The following is a 24,296-nucleotide window of genomic DNA, read 5'->3' on the forward strand; positions in this document are numbered from 1 at the left end:
ACACACACACACACACACACACACACACACACACACACAAACGTGCACTTACATATTTAGCTATGATTCATACATTGCCCCGCTGCAGTCCATTACACTTGGCCCTGACTCAGTGTCAACACAGCAATAAGCTGCACAACCGTTTGTCATGTTGAGGGGGCATTTGTGCAAAGCCTGGGATTGTGTGATACACAGCAGCGACATCGCAACAACAGATCCCCGAAAACATAAGCAAGCTGACACTCACTGTACGATCCACTGCTTGCTGCTGGTGAAGTCATATTTTGGGGAGTAGATGAAGGGGAGGCGGAAGTAGAACATTAAGTAGATGATCAGTGGACCTGCACACTCCGTCAGGAACACCTGGAGTGAGTAGAGAAAACACAAGTGTTTTTAATTTAGTTTTTTCTTGATTTGCAACTAGATTCATGAGAAGTGCAAAACGTCGCTCTAACCACTAAAATTATAATCATTTCTCCCACCAGCACTAAACCAGTTAAACCAGCACTTCCTGGTCTAAACCCCCCCCCCCCACCACCACCACCACCACCACCACCAAAGGGAGAACATGCAATTGACACCAGTATCTTGAAGCAAAAACAAGTCTATCTACTTCTCCTCAGGACCATTCACTACAGCAATAATAATATTTAACATGTGCCCATGGGGCAAATGAGACACTAAGACAGCTTGTAAAAACAGCTTTCCACAAATGATACGATCAAGCGAAGCAGCACAGCTGACAGTGAAATCGATCCCTGAATCAGCACCGTGAGCAGAGAGCCAGGCTCAACATGCCTGACCAATAGCTACTGGTGATCTCAGCTGTGGCGCTTTCATGCCCCTCCACCCACACTGGCATAAAGCCTGGCAGGGCGCTGGGGGTTGTGTCAGGGTTGGTAAGGACAGGGTATGTAGAGAGTGGGTGGGCAAGGTTGAGTAAAGAGGTGCAGTGAAAGGCAAGTGAGAGGTCATGGGGATAAACACCTTGGGGAGAAATGGGGCCATGAGATTATATATCCTGGGACAGAGGACAGGCCGAGCGGGAGGTGAGAGAAAAACGAACCACAGCAAATCACCTCTATCTGTCACTGTGCATTGACATTTATATTCAAGAGTTATTGAGTGGGTGAGAGAGCGTGTGTTTATATTTAAAATACAAGCACATGTACTTGGATCCAAACTCAAAGACCATACCAGTGGTTTTGCATGCTTTTAATCCTCTGACTGCAAATCACACTCTGCAGACCGTTTTGAAAAGCAATCCTCTTTCCCTGCCAGTGATCTGATAAAAACAAACACTGAATTCTTGAACTAGTTTGTTGTAGGCTAGCTAAATCATACCCAGAAAAAAAAACATGCAAAAAGGACCATGGGTAATCACGCAGTTTCATGCAATATAAACGTTGATGTTCAGAGAATCAGATCTTGAACGTTGAAGCATCCATCAGATCAAAACACACACACTCAAAACTGAATTAAGACACACTCAAATCTTGGCAAGGCCCAGTGGACTTTTATTACCAGATACCAAAGGAAGGTGTGAATAAATCAAATACACATAGTATACTTTGATAATAGCTCACAGCAATGTAAAGCATCGACTAACACATGCAACACCACTGTACAGTTCTAATATACATTGCACTCACAGTTCCCCATGTGAGCTGGGGTCCCAGGTCAGTGAAGTAGAAGCTGGCTGTGGTTCCCACAGGGAGTGTCTGGAGGACGTCCTCATCCCTGAGACACTTGGCCTCTGAGAAACATGACAGAAGAGACCAGACAGCATCACATAAGTTCACAACCACACTTATCGTTCAACAGAGTTGCAGAATTTATGGTGAAAAGCACACATACTGGGATCCAAGCGCAGGGATTGTCTGGCTGGATACCACTTTGGATCTGTTGAAATGGAAAAGGGACTTCACTCATGGCTTTTGTTTGTTTTGTTTGGCTTTCACTGTAAATGAAAATGTCTTCATTTCTTAAATTTACTCACATGATTTATGAAACAAAGCTTTAATATCCAAAATAGTGGCAGTTGGCTCCACCTGAAATCAAAATGTAAAAATAAGCCATACTCAAGATGGTATCAGCAACAGTAGTACGCCATGCTGACATTTACAAGTCAATTTACGACTAGATATACAAGAGCAGAAGTCACCAGTATTACTTCCTTGCAGAAGTTTTCATTTGTTTTGGAATTTGTCAGACTTGCATTGAGCCTTTTTCATCTGCAACGCAATCCCTCTTGTTTTTGACACGACTCTGCACATTTGCACAAGCTGCTAATCATATGTATGTGTGTCTGCCTGCTCGCTCGCCTGTTGGCCCTGGTGCAGCACATGGCACGTACTGTAGCTGGAACAGAAAATTCCAGTCAGATGAAGAGGGAATTCTCACCTCCTAACTGCAACCCTCGCTCAATAGAAACGTAACTGATAATGGCTGCACTTGACCAGGCCGCGTGTGAAGTAGATGATTATCTGTAAAATTACCCTGTCTGCTGATAGTGATGACTCTGTGCTTCTTGAGCTACAACAAACACGTTTCCTCTGACTTCACTGCAAAGCAATCGCAGTCTTTGCTTGTGCTACTTTTAGAACAGACGTAAGATGTTTTAAATCATGTAACTGCGAGGTGATGAAATGTAGTCGTTTATCATAAAATCTTAGTTCTCAAGCAGCTTTTGGTGACTTTTGTACAAGACTTAAACATCTATAATCACAGGGTATAATTAGTCTTCTAAAATCATTATGGTCAATATAAAAGGTGAGTGTAATCAGAAACCCTCAATCATGCGGACACTCACCTTATCCAGCAACAAGAGTTTCTCCTTGGTCTTTTTGTCCAAGATCTCCACCTCAAAGTAAACTGTCCTTTTGGGCTTTTTGGGAGGTTTCGGTTTTGGCCTTGGGGTAGATTTCTTCTCGGTTTCTGTTCCAGTCACAGTCTTTGCCTCTAAGGCGAGAACATCCATGATAATGTTTGATCCCAACCCTCAGTAGCCTGTTGAAATAATCTGTGGTGTCCTCCACTGGTGAAACACAGCAGCTCCCTGCTCTTCCCTCAACAGAACTGCCTGTCCAGCTGAAGTGTGTCTTCTTTGGTGTCTTTTGGACTCTCGGAATAGCCCTTCAGCTCCAGAGGAAGAGTGACGGAAATATGTGAGATCATAAACACTTTTTTTCCCCCCCAGATGGAGTGTATGTATGTTAGAGAGAGTGTTGGAAAGTGACAGTGAGGAGGAGCAGCAGGAGAGCTGGAACATGAAGTGAACCTGCTCCTCACCTGAATAGCAGCCTCTTCATGATCCACAACCCCCCACCCACCACCCCTTCATGCAACAAAACGCACCGAAGACGAAACTGGAGAGCCCTAAGACATAATCCATAGCGCGCCATTTGCAAGGCTAAATATAAGTCGCCTGATTTGCTCTGTAGCGGCTTGGTAACCTTGGGAAGCCACATACGGCCCTACCCAGTGTCAGATGCCAGTGTGCTCTCATTAGACCTATAAGACACATCTCTTGTCTGCTCTGCTCCTCGCTTGGTTACGCAGTGACGGGCTCCATTAAAAGCCTGATCCACGGGATGAAAGACCTCCACATGCCAACACCCCCTCCACCCCCCACCACCACCACCACCACCCTCCCTCCTGCCAGACCACCTGTGAGGCTGGTATTCTTTTCTCTTCCTGACCTCCAGAACAAAGACAAACATGTTTATTTCAGTGCCTGTGTGGTGGTTCAAGGTTTGTGCGCTGAATGAGCAACATCATTTCCAAAATACTTCAGGGAGGTTTGTGGTGGGAGGAGGAGGGTGTAGAACAGGCTGATTGGGAGAAGATCAGAGATGCCTTTCATCGCACGGGGTCAACTCAATCATTGTACACAGCCAACTGCATATCCATATTCTGTGGTCTATTTATAACCAGTAGCCCAAGCCAGCAGCAAGCAGCGGTATCACTGTTTGCATTCCAAGATCATTTTTTACTTTTGTGTTACAAAAATCCCTCTGCGAACACTAATCCTCCTCATATTGATTATCAGAGACATTAACATGAATGTGAACAAAAATCTCAAACACATGCTGAAGTTCAACTTTCAAAGGTCGTAACAGTTAGATCTGATATGAGGCTACAACATGGAGCTCAATGGGATCAGTGATCCTCAGAGTGCTGCGGTCAGAGTCCCCTTTACTCTCCAGTAGAAATGTATGTGGTGACACTTTAAAATGCCCTGTCATTCCTAATGTACTTAAAAGCTTGACATTAAAAGAAGGGTTAAATTTAGGCCAATAAAATAAATTTTGGATGGTTGTTCATAAATGTATTACTTTATATATAAACAAGTTTTAAGTATAAAAACAAATTTAAATAATTTCTAATCATTTATTGTAAAATTTCATTCATGAAACTCTGTTTTACCCTCTCTTCTATAAAAGATATCACCTATATGAGACTTTTTGTTCATTTTTTTGGTGAAACCGTGTCACAATTAATGTTGTGAACACGCTGGAGTCTGTAGTTCTGATTAAAAACACGATTACTGATGTCAACCTGCCCACCCTCCAGCACTTGTGGACCTCCTGAGTCAGGAAACAGGCTGGGTAAATCATTGCAGACAAGTCACACTCTGGATATAACTTATTTCAATTTGTCACCTCCAGTGGGCACTACAGAGCACTTTTACAACCAGTCCAACCAGTGAACAACCAGGCACAAGGAGAGTTTCTCTCCACACACCAACACACCCATGAACACTTACTTTAACCATGTGAGGCCTCAGTGCAGCCCGTCTGTAATAACAATAAATGCCTGTACATAGTAGCTGTGTGTTTATGTTTGCTCATGTTTGTTTAGCTTTGTTGTCTTGTTCTAGTCACTGTGCAAATGTATACCTTGTGTGTGTCAACAGCCTACAGTTTATTAAGTACATCAACTGAGACTAATGCAGTTTAATCCAGCAGCCATGCAATAAATCCTACCTTCATGAAGGGTATCATTTTTGGTTTTTGTTGAAGCTGTTTTTCAGCTTTGGGGTTATTTTGGAGACAGAGGTCTGTGGTGCTGTTGTGTTATACTGACAGGTGTTTCTAATATTTTGTCCAAGGTAGACTGAATGACATTAGGACCTCCATTATGGTAGATTTTATTGCAGGCTGTTGTATTGGGCTACATTAGTTTTAGCTGGTTGTACATAATAAACTTGTAACTTGGCCAATAAGTTGATGCTGATTCTGATTTTATTGATATTATCTCACAAATATACAATGCCATATAAAAATATAATAAAATATTTTATTTCATAGGTCAACTATTTCTTCATTTCTTAAGTATTTCCTGAAAAGCACAATGTGGTTTGGTATTAATTACAGGAAAAATGGAGACAAAGTTGTGAGACTGTTATTTTTGTTTGTTCATTTAGTTGTGGTGAGTCTATCATTGACCTTCAGATGGATTGCTATGCCAGAAATTGCTTGTTTAAAGCAAGAAATTGTAATTTAATAAAATCTGTTGCCAAACATAACTGACATTTCTATTCCAGCCCTATGGACACTATAAAGTAGCAAGTGCATTTTATTACTGATTTCAGCCCACAGTGTGAACTGAGCAAGTTCTGGCCGCATTGACAGTAAAAGCAGTGAAAGCTGGAAGAGCTGAAGCACTTGCGCCTGCGTACTCATATCAAAAATGAGTAGAAGGGTCAATAGTTGATGCACATTGCAGTTAATTTAATCTAGACAACCAAACTAAGGTGCTTTCATTCGGAAAAGCCTCTGTTAAGTAAATTCATTTTAAGATTTTGGTTTAAAGACAAACCTGACCACTTCTCGAGGTCTAGTGTGGCTCAAGCGAAGCCGGAAGTTGCTGGGAGTGAGTCCTCTCGGCTCGGTAGTGATGACACACATCAGCAGCACCAGCTTCTTCCAGAAGTTTCCTCGCTCGGTTTCCAGCTCGGCGGTAGCAGCTCGGACACTCCTGTACGAACACGTTGTATGTGGTTGTGTAGTTCAAGTTAAGTGACATTTTTTTCTGGGCGCGGCGCAGGGTTATAAGTTGTCTGCTGTGACTGTGACAAGTGAGGAAAGCTAACCGTGACCGCTAGCTAGCCACAAGCCGCAGCAGTGACAGCTGTGGAGCCTGTGTTTAACCTGTCCCGCACACACAGGACACGCTGGTTGTGTCGCTGGAACTGAGCAGAAATTGAAGCAACTGCGTTGATAATGTTTTTATGACGTGGAAGAAGAAGTGACTGGTCATTGTAATGGGTAAAGATTACTACAAAGTGCTAGGAATAGCCAAAGGTGCGTCCGAAGATGAGATAAAAAAGGCGTACAGAAAACAGGCCCTGCGCTACCATCCTGACAAGAACAAGTCTCCCGGAGCAGAAGATAAATTCAAGGAGATTGCTGAAGCCTATGATGTCCTCAGTGATGCCAAGAAGAAGGACATTTATGATCGCTTTGGAGAAGAAGGTAACTGAACTCCTCTCCTCACAACTTGCACATTGTTTAGTAGTTTGTGCCATTACTTTTCACACAACTCCTAGTGTTTAGTGTAATTTTCAACAAACCTCTATTGGCACTTTAACTTTCTGAATGTGTTGCATCTAGCTGATAAACTGATGCATCCTCCCAATCGGTCATTGCTGTGTCTGGTATCTTTCTGCACCAGCAGCCAGACAATGCAAAGGGGCGTGTGTGTACAATAGGAGTAGCTGGAGAATTTACTGGAAACAACGAGTTCTTGCCTGACGTTTCAGTCTGTCACTGGACTGATGATTCCGTTTTAACCCGTTCAAAAGTGCACAGATTTGTGACCTCAGGCTGTGGCAGAGACACAGACAGATTTGACGACTTTTGGGCGTTTAAAAGCAAGAAAAGGCCAAATACAAAACCGAAACTAAATTCTTTTTGAACTTCTATTCCTTGCAGGATGGTCATTTCTAGTCTTTGAACCAATTAATATTTTCATTATCAGTTTATACTTTTAAATTCTGTAGGGGTTAATAATTTGCTGGTAAAAGTAAATATAGGTAAGCATGTTAATATTAGCATTTGTTAAGTTCTAACTTGAAAACAGTAATATTTTCGCTATCATTACTTGATTAATGATAAAAACTGATGTAATTAAAGTAAGTAAAGTAGTTAATTGAATTGCTGTTAACTGAATACCTGATCAACAAATGATGATTGTTGGAGCACTATTCACCCCTAAGTGCCCACCCATTATTTCAATACTATGCCATGATCGAGCCAAGTATGACTGGTTTATTTGTAAAAGCTTTTGGTAATTACACAGAGGACTTTATTTATTTACAACTTGAGCTCAACTAATAATGGATTTTTTTAAACTGGTGTCTGTATTGATATTCAAAAGTCTAAAGAATCAGAAAACCATTTGTTGGCTGATACAAGTTTTTTTTTATCTCAAGGATATGAAATAAAGAAACATGTTGATAAGCATTCCTTTAGAGCTGAAACAATTAGTCTATTAATCATGTGAGGATCAGCTGTTTTTGAAATCTTTGGTCTCAATGGTCACAACCGTTTTTTTCTTCAGAATTTTTTTTGTTTTTTGACCTCATATAGACTAAATGATTAATCACTTTATCAAGAAAATAATCTGCCGATATATCAATAATGTAAATAATAATTAATTGCAGCCCTACATCCCTTCAATTTGGTTATTAAACAATTTTCACACAGATATTAGTGTGTGTTCTAAATTGCATTTTTTTAACTTATTGGGCAACAAATAATCACTCTAGTTATTGTCAAGTTAAAGCGTGCAGTCCCAGATCTTCGATGTTTCTCCTTGTCTTTTCCTCCTCAGGATTAAAGGGTTCGGCTGGTGGTGGAGGTGGAGGACACAGTGGTCAAAGCTACAACTACACCTTCCATGGAGACCCACACGCGATCTTTGCTGAGTTCTTCGGAGGCCGGAGCCCGTTCGATCATTTCTTCTCACAGAATGGGGATGATGACATGGACATCCAGGACCCCTTCTCAGCATTTGGCATGGGAGGAATGGGTGGCATGGGTGGCATGGGTGGCATGGGTGGCATGGGTGGGTTCCACAGGTCGTTCAAATCCCACCCAGGAGGCCCTCACAGAGCACACGAGAAGAAGAAGGACCCGCCCGTGGTGCATGAGCTGAAGGTGAGCCTCGAAGAGGTTTTCTCAGGCTGCACCAAAAAGATGAAGATTTCTCGCAAGAGACTCAACCCGGACGGCTGCACCATACGTAATGAGGACAAGATTTTAACAGTCGACATCAAACGTGGCTGGAAGGAGGGTACAAAAATCACCTTTCCTAGGGAGGGAGATGAAACTCCCACCAACATTCCTGCAGATGTTGTGTTTGTGGTCAAAGATAAACCCCACCCGGTGTTCAGAAGAGAAGGCTCAGATATAATTTACCCTGCAAAAATATCACTCAGAGAAGTAAGTAAATGAGGATATCAGAACAGACATACATTTTTCCTTTTCATGCACAGGGAAAAAGATAAAAAATATTACCTGTTCCAGTAGCATTTTGACTAAAGATACTTAAAATTTAAACAAACATTGGAGGTTTTATCTCTTTGTGTAATTACCTCGTTTCCCATTCTCTCTCTATCTCCAGGCGTTGTGTGGATGCACCGTCAACGCCCCGACACTGGACGGCCGGACCATCACTGTGACTTCCAGAGACGTTGTCAAACCTGGAATGAAAAAGCGCATTGTTGGAGAGGGGCTGCCGCTTTCCAAGTGCCCTGAGAAGAGGGGTGACATGATCTTAGACTTCACCGTTAAATTCCCTGACAAACTAGGCCAAAGCACACGTGATGCACTTAAGCAGATACTTCCACCATGACTTGAAACAATGACAAAAATATAACAAAAATATAGCAAGTTAACATTTCCAGTGACACTCTCCAGTGTATCATCACATTTCGGCCTGGACAATTGATGCAGAGGGCAGATTTGGTTGTGTCTCTTCTTAACCCAGTATCCAGTCAGTTTAATGAGTGTCTTAAGGCCTGGAAACTGACAGGACAGCTGACTTTTCGCTTTGTGTGTGTGCATTCAGCTGAGGTTGAGTAACAGTGTTAAGTAACAGCCTGCCACAATGTCAGATTGAAGTCATTAAGTAAACAGTAGGAGGTATATGGTGTGTATATAGGTATTCATGCAATGTGTCAAGTGATAGGTTATGGTTTGGCTGCAAAAAGGAGAAACAAAGATGGTTTTTTAAGACTTAACTGAATTGTACCACTTGAAAATTTAGTTCAGTAACTGAGGATTTGGTTTCACTGCAGCGGTTTTTGGGAGTGCTTTGACAGAGCACAGAGCCAGCTAATTTACTATACCTCAGGTGCACTCACGCATGCTTGAATGTAGCGATAACTACATTAATCAACAGGATATGATTTTGGTTGCTGTTAGATAAAACTGACACTTAAATACTGTGTGGATCCTGAGAAGTGAAAACATTAGTATTTTACATAAGGATGCACTGATTCGATCAGTAGCATCAGCACTAATACTAAATAAATATATTAAGTGGATCAGCATTAGCCAGATGTGACAGTTACAGTTTCTTTGTCGGCGTCATAATAAAATTCAGTCTTTGGTTACACTATTTGTAGGGCTACACTTAACTGTGGAAATCTTCATCTCCACTGAGTTCCACGCAGTGATATAGCATTATAGAGATTTTAAATTTAGAAAACAGGGAGCACTTATATCAGATCGGTACTCTGTCAGCAGATATCTGAGTTAATGGATCAAAAAGGAGAGAAAAATCAGATTGGTGCATCCCTGGTGTTTAAGATGGCACATCTTGCAAAATGTTTACTTTTACTATCTCTTGTAGTACATCACTTTATTATGTAAAATATTTGACTTTTGTGCCAAATAATAGTCCCCTATGTAATTATAATATATGTATGTGTGTCTAAAAGTCTATCGAGAGCATGTGTGTGTCCTGTCATGTGCGACCAACAAATTACCAAAATCTTATCCTTTGAATCGTACCCCCTGAAGATGCACAGCGTATATGATATTTCAGTTCCTCGTCATATGTTATTACTTTGTCAGTGAGGTTTGTTTTTTTTGTTTGTTTTTTCTTTCACACATAACAGGGTATAACCCTGGTGCATTAATATGGTACCAGGATCACTCTTTCATAGATTGAGATGTGAAAATAAGTTTAAGCCCCTGATTTAAAGGCCTGAATATATTTTTGTTTGATTATTCTGTCTTATATCATAACTTCTCTTATAGCTCATACCTGACAGCATTTGCTCCAAGATGTACAGTGTCTGGAAATATTTAGTTTCACAGTTCAGTATTGAACTCTGTGTCTCTTTCAGCCCTGTGTAGCTTTGACTGTCGTGACGATGGAAGTTAGTAAACCAGTTGGTTCATTTGCACATTTTAAGTATTTTTAGTGTTGATGTGATTGTCAGAAGAGACGAAACAAACTTCATGACGGTCATTACTTGCCTCATCGTGCTCCTGCTGGAGTTTTAAGTTTCTAACACAAACATGTGGTTTAACATGAATGTAGAGATGTGTAATCTCTGTAATGTTTAACTTTTTTGTTTTAAAAAAGGATAATTGTTTTTTTTCTTAAAATGTTTTCCTTTTTAAGGGAAAAAGGTGTAAGCATTATTTTTGTTTTACTTCTTGTTTATGTAGTTTTGAAATTCTTCAGGGTGTGATTCAGGATGTTATGATTTTTCACAACAAAGCTTTTATGAATTGATAATGGGATGAAAACTTTTAATAGATCTTTCCTATGCTGTGATGATTTGCATTTCCACATTAAAGAAACTGGCAAACCAAACCGGCAAATATCTCATTGATTATATCCTGTATGTTTTAATTATTAAAGACATTTTAACAATTAAAGTATTCCTCCCAAAACCCTTCTGTCAAATCTCACTGTATTTATGCTCTCCACTATAGATAGTTACCATCAGATATTTTTGTCTATATTGATGTACTAATCTATTATTTATTTTTATTCAATATAATTAATAAAAATAGCATTTTCTCTGCCATCGCCAAATATCTCTCAAAAAATATATAAATGTAAGATTCACCTCTTGTACACAAACAGGCTGCATTAGTTGTGTTTAAAACAAGCAAGGTCAAGGTTTTATTTTGAAGGTTTTAACCGGAAGTGTGACTATGGCTATGTGTCTGCCGTGATATAAATGACATTGCAATTAAGGCAGGATAATTCTAGATTATATCTTTGTCATAACTACACATGCGCCTGACTAAATCAAATAGTAAGTAAAAGAGAAATACAGTATCAGACATTGCATCTTTTTTCTCTTTGATGAACAAAGTAGCTTTTAAAGACTGTTTGTAGTGCACATAATCACAGTACGAGTCTTGCACTGCAAGTACACCGTCTACAGACTATCAAAATGAATTTATAATCATGGGTTTCCCTGCAGCATACACTTCTGGCTACAACCTTCAAAATAAAACTTTAACAATAGTCAGGAGTAGTTACACCCCGTGACCGCCAGAGGACAGTGTATACTCACGTCTATCAACTCTCTCAACCGAGAAGCTATACTCTCGGTTTCAGAAGTGGAATGTAACTATGTACTACTGTACAAAATAAAGTGCAAACATGGTATTAAAATAAAAATGTTGGTATGAAAGTACAAATTTCATGTACATGTACTTTAGTCTACCCCGATTGTGTTTTATAGGGAAACATTTTACTTTTTTAATCCAATATATTTATCTGACACATTTAGTTACTAGTTACTTTAAGAATTAGGATTTTAAGATATGATGCTTTGTCCATTAAACTACCCAACAGTTTAAAGTAAAACTGAAACCATTTGTTGATCAATCAAAATTAATTGGCAGCTATTTTGATAATAATTTAAGTCATCCTCATGCAAAAAGTACTAAACATTTAATAGGCCCAGCTTCTCAGATGTGGGAATTTTCTTCTTTTTCTTTTAATTATTAAAAAATGTATTTCAAGTAAAAGTAAGTAAGTAAAAGTAAGTAAAAATGACAAAACAATAACATACAATTTTTCTAGCTAAAATAACAGCAGACAAACTAATCCCGCATAAACTGCACAGCAGCTGTCCAAAGAGTCAAATGAATGACAGCTTGTGATTTGTTGACACCTTGGAACATTTGAATTTGAGAGCTTGACTGTATTATATTGTATTATATTTTGAATAGTCACCTGGTGCTGAATTTTGTGTATTCCTTTACATGAATGACAATTCCACCCTAAATGGATGCAGTAATCGCACAAAATGGTGCATGAAAATGTACCTGATTGTATTCAAATTGACTTTTTGATTTTCAAAATTTATAAAAGGAGAAACCCCAGAGCCCTCAGCTCAATGTGTCCCCCAATGTTCAAACGGAACTTACGCCCATGGTTTTTATACTGTGGTATTAGTACTTTTACTTAAGCAACAATACCACTGCAGGGCCTTTTCTTGTAATTGAGTATTTTTACAATGTGGTGTTAGTACTTCTACTTAGGTAAAGGATCTGAATACTTCTCCCAACACTGTTACGACTTCAGAACAATCGTTCCACTGAGAAGTGCGGTTTACGAGGAACCCTGAAGGCGTCCTTGTTCCACCCCTGCTGGGCAGGCAGAAAGATATATCTACCCCTGCATACCGATACAGACATACTTAATTTACCCTACAATCTGCCCCTGGATGAGCCCACCTGTCTGGAGGGGAGCAACAAAACATACTGGACTTTCTCTGCCAACGTAACGTTATTTTTAACAACTCACAGCAGCACCGTTAGCTGGCTAAGCTAGCAGGAAGAGGTAGCTAACGACAGTTGGCTAAAACTCCTGCTCCGGTAAGAACGACCGGCCTGCCGTGTTTACTCCCTCATGTCCACATCCATTGATCACAGTTAATCTAGCTAACTAACCTCCATACGTCAGAAATTGTAAAGCTATAACTTACTAGCGGGATCAACAGACAGTGATTTAGCTTCCGTTTTAGTAGCTAAATGCTAAGTTGCTGGCTACATGAGAGTTGTCTGTTTGTGTTGCTAGAAGTGAAAGATAAGTGTGTCAGCGCTACCAGCTAACATTAGCAAGGTATAATCTTAAGGAAGAGCTATGCTAATTATAATATTTCTTAATGTTCACAGCATTACATACTACTTTGAGTTAAATTGCTTGTATAATCGATATGTCATTGCATTGGTAAATGTATGAATATTGAACAGTGTCTGTTTCTGTGTTACAGCTGAAGACCTCCCACTGCAAGGTGCTGGACCTTACAGACTCAGTTATGTGAACTGCTCTGATGTGTAGATGTGTAAACCCTGACAGTGCCTGGCTAAGACAGCTCTTTAGCTGGTCTAGAGGACCATACTATAGCTGTGACATAAACCTCCAACAGACCTGCCACTGATTTGGCTGAACAGGTGTATGTTGGCGTGGATTGTAGCATAAGTCCCCAGAGCAGCCTCTTCCCCTCCACTCCCTCTGCTCTCCCTGTAGGACTATGCCTCTGGGTTTGGGAAGAAGGAAGAAGGCGTCCCCGTTAGTGGAGAACGAGGAAGCAGAGCCCATCCGCGCAGGTCTCAATGTGCCGGGTATGGATGGCCTAGATGGGGGTGTTGTTGGGCTGGGAGAAGGTGCCACCTCTGAAGGTCTGCCTCCCCCACCCAGCAGCATGAGACCTCGCCTCATCTTCCACACCCAGCTCGCTCACGGCAGCCCTACCGGCCGTATTGAGGGTTTCAGCAATGTCCGGGAACTCTATGCCAAGATTGGTGAGGCCTTTGGGATACCACCATCTGAGGTGAGTGAGTCTGTTGACTAGGTCTAAAACAATTTTGTTGATCGACAGATAAATTATTTTACTATTTGATTGAAAATGTTCGGAAAAATGCTAAAGATTCCCTTCGGGCAGCTCCTTCAGCTTCAAATGACTGTTTTCTGTTTCTCTCTGTCATACAGTATATCATAGTAAAGTGTATATCTTTGTGTTTTGGACGTTCGGTCAGACAAAACAATACATTTTAAGATGTCAGCTTTGTTTGTTGTGTCCCTCCTCAGGTTATGTTTTGCACACTGAACACTCATAAGGTGGACATGGACAAACTGTTGGGAGGTCAGATTGGACTGGAGGACTTTATTTTTGCCCACATTAAAGGCCAAAAGAAGGAAATAGACGTGTTCAAAGGGGAGGATGCACTAGGGTTGACGATCACTGATAATGGAGCTGGCTATGCTTTCATCAAGGTGAGGAACATTGAACTGTCCTAGGAAATTGTTTTGAGTGTCCACAGGGAGAGACATGACCCTGGACTAAACATAGACATAAAAGCTGCACATAGGATGAGAATAAATTACATGTATTAAGGAAAATACAACAAGATGTGTAGTGTGTTGGTTTGTTAATTTGATATTTGCTGTTTTCAGAGAATCCGTGAGGGGAGCGTCATCCACCAGATTCAGGTTATTAACGTGGGCGATATGATCGAGTCTATCAACGGCCATCGCCTGATAGGCTGCCGACACTATGAGGTGGCCAAAATGCTGAAGGAGCTGCCCAAAGGGAAGGAGTTCACCATCAAGCTGGTGGAGCCTCTCAAGGCCTTTGGTAAATGTGGGAGGAGGAAACATTAAGTCATCTGAGAGACGAGTTTAATTGTGACATACTGTATGTAAGACAGTGTTGTGGTGTGGCAGCACAACATGCTTCTCATTCTTAAGTCAGAGCCTCATCTGCACTACCTGAAACAATCACAATGCACTCTGAGTTACTGGAGCAGTCTCATACTCCACCAATAGCAAGTGATAATGTCGTACTTGTGGCTATGAATGCTGCACTCAAGTTTAAATTTTATAGCGTTTAATTCGACATACTAAATGTTTTTTAAACTTTATTTTCAGTCATCATAGTAGTTTAGTATATATAGTTTATAGTATTCTAAAATCTTACCACATAAAATCAATAGACAGAAGCCTAACTTATTGAAATAAGTGCCTTTGCTGCTCATAGTAAACATGAAATGAAATATTAATCCATTTTCTTCAGTTAAAATATGCATCAGCCTGAAAAGGATCATACTAAAAAATGGATGAAATGGAGTTTATCTAAAGAGTAGGTGATAGTGTTACAGGGCATGATGTTCAGCACTGTCACAGCTTGACAATGAAGAAGGAAGCCATTTTTTTTAGGACTGTCCAAAGTGCTGATGGGATGTTTAATTGCTTTGTGTAGATATGATCAGCCAGCGGTCTGGAGGGTCCAGGTCGGCATCAGGGGTTCAGCTGGGGACTGGCAGAGGAACCCTCCGGCTGCGATCTAAAGGTCCTGCTACTGTGGAAGAACTGGTGAGTGTGCTTACAGCACCTGTTGACTAATAACAGGTTTTTGTGCTGTTTAAAAAATGTTTATAATTTGTTGTATCGCCTGAGTTTGTGTGTTGTGTTTTTTTTTCCCTCCAGCCTTCTGCGTTTGAGGAAAAGGCCATTGAGAAGGTGGACGACCTGCTTGAGAGCTACATGGGCATCAGAGACAGCGAGCTTGGTAAGTGTGTCTTTGCGTGTGTGTTTTGGCTCTAATGGTGTCATAATTGATAAATGTTTTTTGCGGTCCATCTGGATGGACGAACAACCCAAACCCCGGTACAAGAAGCATTATGTTCTCTGGTTGTCCACCCATCTGTCCCATTCTCATGAATGCAATATCTCAGGAACGCCTGGAGGATATTTCTTCTTCTACAAATTTGGCACAGATGTCTGATTACAGTTTGGTGGTCAAAGGTGAAAGCCACTGTGACCTCAAAATATGAATCAGCTTTTAATTGGCTCTTAAGAGGCCAGTCCACAGAACACTGGGGCCACAATTTTATAACATTTGCAGCCTGCAGAGCTGCTAGTTCATTGACCACAGAGCAAAACACGATTTTAGTTCTGCAGTTTGAAAGAGAAAGCCATTTTATCATTATCACCTTGAAAGACAAATTAACATAAAAGGGATAAAAGAACAAAAAAAGAACAACAGCCGTGGCCTGAGGCATTGGCACTGAGGCACTGTGACCTCACAAAACACAGTTTTGTCCATAACTCAAGAATTCGTATGCTAATTGTGGTGAAATACACTTAAAACCTTTCATTAAATTCATTCCAAGTCTCCACTACATATATTATATGAGCCTGGACAGACATGGATGCAAACTGCAACTTAACTGCTTAGCAGAGGCATAAAACTGCAAGACAGTAATTCTAGTGTGTTCACTAAATGTTCTCTGACCTCTCTCTCTCTCTCTCTCTTAGCGGCTACCATGGTGGAGCTGGGAAAGGACAAAAAGAACCCTGATGAGTTTGCCGAGGCTTTAGATGAAACCCTGGGAGATTTCGCCTTCCCTGATGAATTTGTTTTCGACGTCTGGGGTGCCATCGGTGATGCTAAGGTTGGGCGGGTGTAACCACAGAAACCAATGGAGCAGAACAACTTCTGTGTGTGTGACGCCTACAACATTAAGCACTACTAGGAAACACAACACTACCGTCATGAGTTTGTTTTTATTCCAGTGTATACTCCTACTATTTTTAATTTAGAGTGTACCCTTTTGGGAGACTCTGCCTAGACAAAGAGGATAATACCAGTTAATGGGAGAGGAAGGTGTCTGTGATGACTTCCCAAGTGCTTTTATTTGTCTTCCGGCTTTATCCAGAAACTACAAGCACGCTGATGAGCATTCCCTTTGACCGCATCACATGAACCTGCATGTCATTGTTGTAGTTGCTGGCAGTGGAACAAGAACAGCACAAGTCTCTAATATGGGAGAAATGAAAGACAACGGCTAACACAAAGTAGATATTTGATACTTAGCAAAAAAAAATGTGATTTTTTTCTTTTTTTTTTTCCACATTGCACTGTTGCACTGCGCTGTAAACCAACAATAGACGTGAACAGAGATTGCACTGTACCTCACCTGGTGAGCGGCACAGTTATTGCACAGTACAAGGCATCGGCCTCCCTGAAACACAGTACAGTGTCATCCTGAAACACTCGATGTTACTGTTACGGATCGGTTTTACAAGCATGTGCTGTTATATTTTTATCTTCATCATGAATTCTGCTGGTTTTCTGTTCTTTTGTTTGTTTGTTTTTTGTTGTTTTTTTATGGTAAAAGAAAACAATATGGTTGCAGAAAGGTCGTAGTAAACTGTAGCTTCTGACTTAAAGATCAGTGGTGTTTGCCCACTGACACACTCCATGCTGTAATGAAGTCAGCTGTGCAGACAGCAGCACATTCCTTACTTTCATACATTTGACAGTGTTAAAAGAGAATCAGTGTTAATTGACCTTTTTACTGAAGGTCAATATGTGGGAATGAGAAGCAGATTGGTTTCCAGGTTTGTGGATTGTGTGGATTTTTTTTATAGTTAGTGTTTTTATATAAAGTGATGTGATGTCTATTTTAAAACAAGGTGTGTGATGAAGAATTTGATCGTGTTGGAACTACTTAATGGTTTTGAAGCATTACAGAGAGCAGTATTAATGAAAAGAGAGAGGCATGAGATGGAGTAGTTGTGTAAGGAAAAAAAAAAAGAAAAAGGATTTGTTAAGAACAAAATGCCTTTATTTTTTTCTCATTTCATGCATTTTATACATTTTGTTAGAAGTATGGATTCTGGTGCATGATGGTGCTGAAAAATGAAGTATACTGTCACTGGAGCAGAATGATACCAAACTACTTCCATCATGTGTCCAGCAGTGACTTCAGAGGAAAAACAGGCAGTGTCGCACCCACTACTCAGCGTAGGTAAACACATGTCTTAAAAAAAAATCCTTTGGTGTTAACCTTTACAGTATATCCAAATGTATGAAGCTATTTTGTAGTTTTGTTTCATTCTTTACAGTTAATGAATATCTAAATGGGGTTATGTAATGAAACTGATGCTAGAACACTGTAACACTGAGAAGAAGACATTATTTTGATGGCTTTGTATTACACTGTTGTCATTGTCCAATTATAATGCAATAATAACATCAACATGGCAGTTTTCTTTCTGTTTGGTCTTTGCTACACACACACACACACACACACACACACACACACACACACACACACACAGACAGTGTTTGAAACTGGGAGTTAAGTTTGCTGCTGTTAAGAATAAGGAGAGAGAATGCTGTGATCTGCTGGATTGTTTTGCAATATTATCCCTGTGTGTGTGTGTGTGTGTGTGTTTGCGTGTGTGTTTGCGTGTGTGTGTGTGTCTTCCCCCTCCTGTGTCCTCCTGAAATATGTATGACATTTAACTAGACAGCAAAATCACTGTGAGTGTCAGCAGGCCATCACAGGTAATGTAATAAGATCTACCCTAGTAGACTTGATAGTGCTGGTTAAGCTCAGCGGGGTCATTTGCAGGCCTCACATGTAAATCAAGGAAGGTGGTAAAGTGAAGAGATCTGTCCCAGTTCAACACAAAATAGTTTTTGTAGTATTTTTAGATTATAAATGTGCAACAGCAGAGTTTTATGCAGCTGTTTTGAATTCTGTAAAATCACCAGTGCCCTACTATACCCAGCTTCTACCTCCTGCATCTGCTCTTCTTGTCACTCAAAAATAGACTAGAAACTGCCAGAGCACTTCCGCAGCACACTTTCTTCTGTGAAGAAGAAAAACATCCCTCTTGACTCAGCTGGAGTCCTGCTTCACAGAGCCCTGGTGTGGCTTGCAGATAAGGGTTGATGACATGTCCTGTATTTACTACAAGGGAAGTAAACCAGTTCTTCAAGTCCCAGCTGATCTATAACCCTGGTTGCTCATAAACTGTCTTCAGATTACTCTGTGGACTACAGTCAGAGAGGAGTACTTCTCCTTCCTAACAGAGTGCTCTTTCAGGAACAGAACAACCACAGCTTTAAAAGCAGTCTCCCGCCAACAGGAACCTGCCATGGCGTTGCGCCCTCGAGCTTCCTCTCAACCTGGGAAACTTTCTTTCCTCCAGAGTCCCAAGGTAGCTTTAGCCCTTCGGCCACGGGCTGTTTCCTCGCGCTCAGGCTCCATGCTGGAAGAGGAACTGTCCTGTCCTGTTTGCTGTGAGATCTTCAAGGAACCTGTGGTGCTCAAGTGCAGCCACAGCTTCTGCCGGGCCTGCCTGCAGCAGTTCTGGAACAAGAAGAAAGCCAGACGCGAGTGTCCCGTCTGCAGGAGGAAATGCTCCCTGACAGAGCCCACAGTCAGCCTGGCCCTGAAGAACGTGGCCGACACCTTCCTGAGGGAGCAGGAGCGCAAGACGTCCCCAGCTGGGACGGTGGCCGGGTGGACAGGGGAGGAAGCAGGGATGGTGGAGGCGAAGTGCACCACACACGGGGAGGTTCTCAAACTCTTCTGTCTAGATGACTTTGAGGTCTTGTGCTGTGTGTGTCACACCTCCAAGAAGCACCAGGGACACAGAGTGTGTCCCTTAGAAGAGGGAGCGCAGGACCTCAAGGTAATCTGCTATTGTCTGTCTGCAGTCCCTCAGGGTTTTAAAAAGACTACCTGCTTACAGTTATTAATTGAGATGCACTGAGGGATTTAACCATTATAATCCACTTTTTAAAATTTCACATCACTGCTCTGAAACTCAGAAAAGTGGTTATACTTGACATCCCTTCTTAGTAGCTGTGCAAAGTCAGGAACATCAGAAACACTTCCCATTTCAGGCTCAGTGTCATCAAGATGATGTTAGGATCATTTTCAGCTGCCAGTTTCTAGGATGAACATTCTGTGACATTTTGACACGTTCTCTGCCCTCACCCCTCAGGCAGAGCTGAAGAAAGAGCTGATTCCTCTGAAGAAGAACCTGCGTCACCTGTATGAGGCCAAGCAGGAGTGTGATGACACAACTGTCCACATCAAGGTATCAATAAACACAAAGATCCATGAAACACTAGAGGATCTGCATGATCACTGAAGTTGAGCCGCCCACTGTTAGTGTATAAACATGTCAGCCAAGGTGTTATAAAAGCCGCATAGTTTCCCTTTAGGGTGCCTTTAAGGTCACAGTTTGGGTGGAGATGTTTTTTTTTTTGTTTTTTTTTTTTTGAAGCTACAGGATTTTTGATTTAGTGTTTGGTACAAGAATGAACTGAGTCCAAGAGATATATCATAGTGATGCTTTCAGAGATAAATAATGGAACCCACAGAATCCTAAAAGGGTTGTATTAGGGATATATGATATTATGATTATTTTCTTCTCATTGTATGGACAGGGAATACGTTTAATCAAGATTTCAAGACATAATCTAAAAATAAATCCAAGTAATCCAAAAGTAATGACCTTATTGCTCTTATTTTGACAATCCCAAAGGAGATGTAGATAAACAGAAGCCGACACAGACAAGGCTTTTTTTTACATTCAGTGTATTTTCCTGTTGACCCACGTCTGCTAGAACCAGACTCAGGCCACAGAGAAGGAGATCAAGGAGGAGTTTGAGCAGCTCCGTGAGTTTCTGCAGAGGGAGGAGGCGGCCCGACTGGCCTCTCTGCAGCAGGAGGACGAGGAGAAGAGGGAGCTGGTGAAGAAGAAGTCCGACAGCATCACCAGAGACATCCTCACCTTCTCTCACGCCGTCATTGCCATTGAGAACGAGATCGCGTCCAGTGATGCTCTCTTCCTTCAGGTGAGAGGATTCGAAATGTTTTCCTCTCTCTGAATTCGTCTGACCTTGCAGCGGTTGTAAAACTATCTCTTTTGATTTCAGAATTATGCTAATACGAAGAAAAGGTAAGAAACGTTTAATCTTCTGCAGTATCTACTTTATTGTAGATTGAGCTTTCTAGTTATACTCCTGCATGGCATTCTCTTCTCAGGGCACAGATCCCACAGAAGGATCCAGAAAAAGTGTCAGGTGCTCTTATGAATGTGGCCAAATACGTCAGTTCCCTCAAGTACCACGTGTGGGAGAAGATGGTGGAGCTGGTTCAGTACAGTAAGCACTCAACAGGCTGTGTGTGTGTGAAATCTGATATCGTTGCTTTTGATTGTGGAGCCCTTTTTAGAGATGTGCCTTGAATTTTGAGAGGAAATCATCCGCTTTCCTTCATCTGTTTTTTTCTCTTTTCCTTTTAGCACCCATCACCCTGGACCCCAACACTGCCTACTCTTGGTTGTCTCTCTCCTCAGACCTGACCAGCGTGGCCAACAGCGGATCCCTGAAGCAGCTCCCGGACAATCCTGAACGTTTTGGCCACTTTGTGTTTGTGCTGGGCTCAGAGGGCTTCACCTCGGGCCGCCACGCCTGGGAAGTGGAGGTTGGCGACAAGGTGGACTGGATGCTCGGGGTGGTCAAGAAGTCCATCGATAGGAAAGGCCGCATTTCAGGCTGTCCCGAGGGCGGCTTTTGGATGATCTCGCACTACGAGGGCGAGTACTCGGCCATGACGAGGCCCAGCACCCCGCTTCACCCGGAGGGGGAGCTGACCCGTGTCCGGGTGCAGCTGGACTACGACTCCGGAGAGGTGATCTTCTCCAACCCGGTCAGCATGATGCCCATCTACACCTTCAACGACTTCTTCACTGAGAAGATGTACCCCTTCTTCTGCCCCGGAGCCAACATCAATGGGAATAACCCCAAACCCCTCAAGATCTGCCCCGTCAAAGTGGCTGTGTGGAACAGTGCGACGTGGTGATTTGAGAAAACCTTACAGAGAACATAAATGCATGAGTATCAAATCGTTTAAGCAGATGATGTCGGTGTGTAAAATAACCATCGACTGAGTGATTAGAATAATGATTGGCTTATTTCACAGGGGTTCATTTAGTGATTGACTGCAGTTAACGAAGCACAAAGCAGCTGTTTAAAGCTTCCAGGGGATGGACCTGCCTTTATAATCCACAAGGGCTCCATCTGCTTCTCAGTCAGGGAGGACATCAAGCTCAGCATCCCCAGCACACACTCTCCTGAGCATCAATCTCCCCCTGGTGGTCACAAACACACAACTATGAAGACTCGCACAGGACTCGAATTCATCTCACTGTTAGTTAAAAAACTAAGAAGCATATAAAAAGCGGTGGCAAAGCAGAGTCATGGGAGAATTATGAGCGCAAAGACACAGCAAAGTCTAAAGGCTTAAAACCAACTTGAAGCTAAATGCTTGAGTAAAAGAAGCCAGTCCTGCATTACATGTCCATTTTACGCCGATCAATATTCTAATGCAGCTTTCACGTGTCTGCATGAGCGCCCGTTTATTTCACAAAGCAGAATAAGAAAATTAGGGAGATACTGGAGGCTGTAATCCTGTGATCCTGGTGGACTGGATTTGAAGATGACATTTTATGACTGTGATTCTAGCACATATATTGCAGCTGTTTCTTTGCTATTTTCAGAAATCACACAGTCACTGTATAAACATTTAATCATTGTGTGTGAAATACAACATGACGTCAATATTGTGCTTCTCAGTTAATAAAGTAAACATTCAGAGTCAACTCTGGTTCCTCCACATTGTTTCACTGTATATACTTCAGGGATGAACCAGTGAGGTCAGTGGAAACTTGCTGACTCACCTCCTGCCTACCCTTGTCAGTGTGTACGTGGCCAGGGTGCAGCTCAGAAAACAGGATCTCATCCTTCTACAGCTCCTCTGGAGCGCAGAGTGTCAGTGTCTCAGTGTGTTCAAACAGTCCTGCGAGCAGAGGAGTGGGAGGAAAAGGAGGGAGCAGAGAAAAGAACAGTGACAGAGCAGCTGAGGTGACGGGTGAACAGTTCCCCTGGATGACTGTAAAATGAGGCCTTTGAGTAGCGGGGCACAGTGACAGCAGGCTGTCATAAATATCTTGCTGATGCGATAGAAGACGGCTGGGAAGCAGGCATATGAGGATTCTGATGAACCCAGAAGTGAGGAGATGCTGAGGACGGCTGCTTTGCTGCTGGAAAACTCAGACATCTCACTGGCCGTCGCTATTGCACAAAATTCTAATGATGACCACTGGGAGGAAGAGAGGAAGTCGGAGGGTGGGAACTGGAAACTTTCACCGAATAGTGGGTTGGCGCCACCCAATTTCCTTCTTTTATTTTGAAAAAATGCAGTATTACAATTTGTGTGCTAGTTACAACACTTGGTCCTCCTCTTTCCTCATTTTGGCCCATGGCATTGGTGTTGACGGTCTTCTGCAAGTCCTCAGGACTGATGTCCTGCAGGCTGCCTCTGGCCAGGCACCCTGCATTGTTAATCAGCACGGTGAGACCCCCGGTCCCCATTGGAAAGCACACCTGCTAGGCAAACCGTTTTAAGCCACAAAGGTCAGTGGCATCTGACAGAGAGAGAAAGAAAGTGGAGCATCAGCTGCGGTCAACGGCAGATAGTCAGACAGGCCTACTCATAGAGTCGAGGCCAGCCTTGACTTGGGAGCAGGATGGAGCGGTTAATAGAATATGACAGAGGAACAGAGCTTGATGCGGATGATGTTGGGATGCTTCTTTGCCAGTGTTTGAAATGCCTGTAAACACAGAGAAAACAGTTTCATCACCCAGATGATGCAAAAACGAATCCCGCACACTTGTACTCATTTTTATCTATGCAGGATTTTTGCTTCTTGTAAGTCATAGCAACTCCCTGAGCTTATTGAGGCACAGAGGAGGTTAAGACTCTCACCTCAGCCCTTCTGGGTCCCTGCAACAGGCAACCAGCTTTCTCACTGGATGGGGGGCCTCCACCACATTTGCTTAACCGTCCCCAGACTCAGGCCTCTGTTGGCTCCGGTGATTAGCACGCCGACTGCTTGGACCGCCATTTCCTCTGCCTCATTTTGCACATTTCTCCAACTGAGCCCTTACATTCAGGCTCTGTTCAGTGTTGAGTCTTTAGCTTGGCCACACCCATACTCTCATATCACGTAGTGTGTTCATTCTTCCGCTTCTTATTAAAAAAGTTCTCGATAAATTCTTTCCATAAAAGGAAGTGAAACAAACTTCCAGCGGGCAAAAGCAAACTCATGGCAGCAAAGAAAAGAAATAAATATGATGATGATGATGATAATGTTTAAACATGCTAGATGAAGAGAATGGTTCAATTTTTCAAAGCTCTGAGTAAAGCAACACAAACAGAAAAGATGTCTAGTGAGCTGACCCCTGGTTAAAAACACACCCTCGGTTTTGTTCACACAATCTTACCTAACAGTATACACATGAAGAGACATGTTAGACTTATTTAAGTCACACAGGTGTAACACCTGTGATCTTTGGTGAGGTAGGGGGACATTACAGGAAATGAATTAGAGCCATTTAGTGTGAATCACACACAGTGTTGATGTATGGA

General features: G+C 42.0%; 4 protein-coding genes and 1 pseudogene across 4 annotated transcripts in view; 3 read left to right on the forward strand and 2 right to left on the reverse strand.

Moving 5' to 3' along the window:
- The window catches only part of LOC111227218 (very-long-chain enoyl-CoA reductase-like), a 4,676-nt gene extending 1,696 nt beyond the window's left edge, over positions 1–2,980 (reverse strand). Inside the window, exons 1-5 of the mRNA XM_022752651.1 lie at positions 2,813–2,980; positions 2,000–2,051; positions 1,858–1,902; positions 1,653–1,756; positions 248–363 (exon numbers count right to left, since the gene is read on the reverse strand). Of these exons, the coding sequence (XP_022608372.1) occupies positions 248–363; positions 1,653–1,756; positions 1,858–1,902; positions 2,000–2,051; positions 2,813–2,980 (485 nt within the window). The remainder of the gene's footprint in view (positions 1–247; positions 364–1,652; positions 1,757–1,857; positions 1,903–1,999; positions 2,052–2,812) is intronic.
- A 2,914-nt stretch (positions 2,981–5,894) lies between these two features.
- Positions 5,895–10,923, forward strand: LOC111227216 (dnaJ homolog subfamily B member 1-like). Its single transcript, XM_022752649.1, has 3 exons — positions 5,895–6,479; positions 7,840–8,450; positions 8,632–10,923. The coding sequence occupies exons 1-3, from the start codon at positions 6,269–6,271 to the stop codon at positions 8,860–8,862; spliced, it is 1,053 nt and encodes a 350-aa protein (XP_022608370.1). The 5' UTR covers positions 5,895–6,268; the 3' UTR covers positions 8,863–10,923.
- A 1,694-nt stretch (positions 10,924–12,617) lies between these two features.
- On the forward strand, positions 12,618–18,038 carry LOC111227304 (PDZ domain-containing protein GIPC1-like). Its single transcript, XM_022752733.1, has 7 exons — positions 12,618–12,866; positions 13,265–13,825; positions 14,083–14,268; positions 14,449–14,629; positions 15,254–15,366; positions 15,481–15,562; positions 16,312–18,038. The coding sequence occupies exons 2-7, from the start codon at positions 13,526–13,528 to the stop codon at positions 16,461–16,463; spliced, it is 1,014 nt and encodes a 337-aa protein (XP_022608454.1). The 5' UTR covers positions 12,618–12,866; positions 13,265–13,525; the 3' UTR covers positions 16,464–18,038.
- Positions 18,039–18,885: 847 nt separating this feature from the next.
- Positions 18,886–21,668, forward strand: LOC111227206 (tripartite motif-containing protein 35-like). Its single transcript, XM_022752638.1, has 6 exons — positions 18,886–19,485; positions 19,801–19,896; positions 20,429–20,659; positions 20,741–20,763; positions 20,850–20,968; positions 21,109–21,668. The coding sequence occupies exons 1-6, from the start codon at positions 18,946–18,948 to the stop codon at positions 21,666–21,668; spliced, it is 1,569 nt and encodes a 522-aa protein (XP_022608359.1). The 5' UTR covers positions 18,886–18,945.
- Positions 21,669–21,836: 168 nt separating this feature from the next.
- LOC111227286 lies at positions 21,837–23,772 on the reverse strand (annotated as a pseudogene).
- Between the last annotated feature and the right edge of the window lie 524 nt (positions 23,773–24,296).

This window comes from Seriola dumerili, unplaced genomic scaffold (genome assembly GCF_002260705.1).
Source record: "Seriola dumerili isolate Sdu_G_001 unplaced genomic scaffold, Sdu_1.0 BDQW01000169.1, whole genome shotgun sequence".
NCBI lineage: Eukaryota > Metazoa > Chordata > Actinopteri > Carangiformes > Carangidae > Seriola > Seriola dumerili.

Coding starts and splice junctions, on each gene's coding strand:
- LOC111227216 (XM_022752649.1), top strand. CDS start 6,269: ATGGGTAAAGATTACTACAAAGTGCTAGGAATAGCCAAAGGTGCGTCC. Junction 6,480..7,839: donor TGATCGCTTTGGAGAAGAAG/GTAACTGAACTC, acceptor TTTCCTCCTCAG/GATTAAAGGGTTCGGCTGGT. Junction 8,451..8,631: donor CAAAAATATCACTCAGAGAA/GTAAGTAAATGA, acceptor CTCTATCTCCAG/GCGTTGTGTGGATGCACCGT.
- LOC111227304 (XM_022752733.1), top strand. CDS start 13,526: ATGCCTCTGGGTTTGGGAAGAAGGAAGAAGGCGTCCCCGTTAGTGGAG. Junction 14,269..14,448: donor CTGGCTATGCTTTCATCAAG/GTGAGGAACATT, acceptor TGCTGTTTTCAG/AGAATCCGTGAGGGGAGCGT. Junction 15,367..15,480: donor CTGCTACTGTGGAAGAACTG/GTGAGTGTGCTT, acceptor TTTTCCCTCCAG/CCTTCTGCGTTTGAGGAAAA.
- LOC111227206 (XM_022752638.1), top strand. CDS start 18,946: ATGGCGTTGCGCCCTCGAGCTTCCTCTCAACCTGGGAAACTTTCTTTC. Junction 19,897..20,428: donor ACACAACTGTCCACATCAAG/GTATCAATAAAC, acceptor CACGTCTGCTAG/AACCAGACTCAGGCCACAGA. Junction 20,969..21,108: donor GGTGGAGCTGGTTCAGTACA/GTAAGCACTCAA, acceptor TTTTCCTTTTAG/CACCCATCACCCTGGACCCC.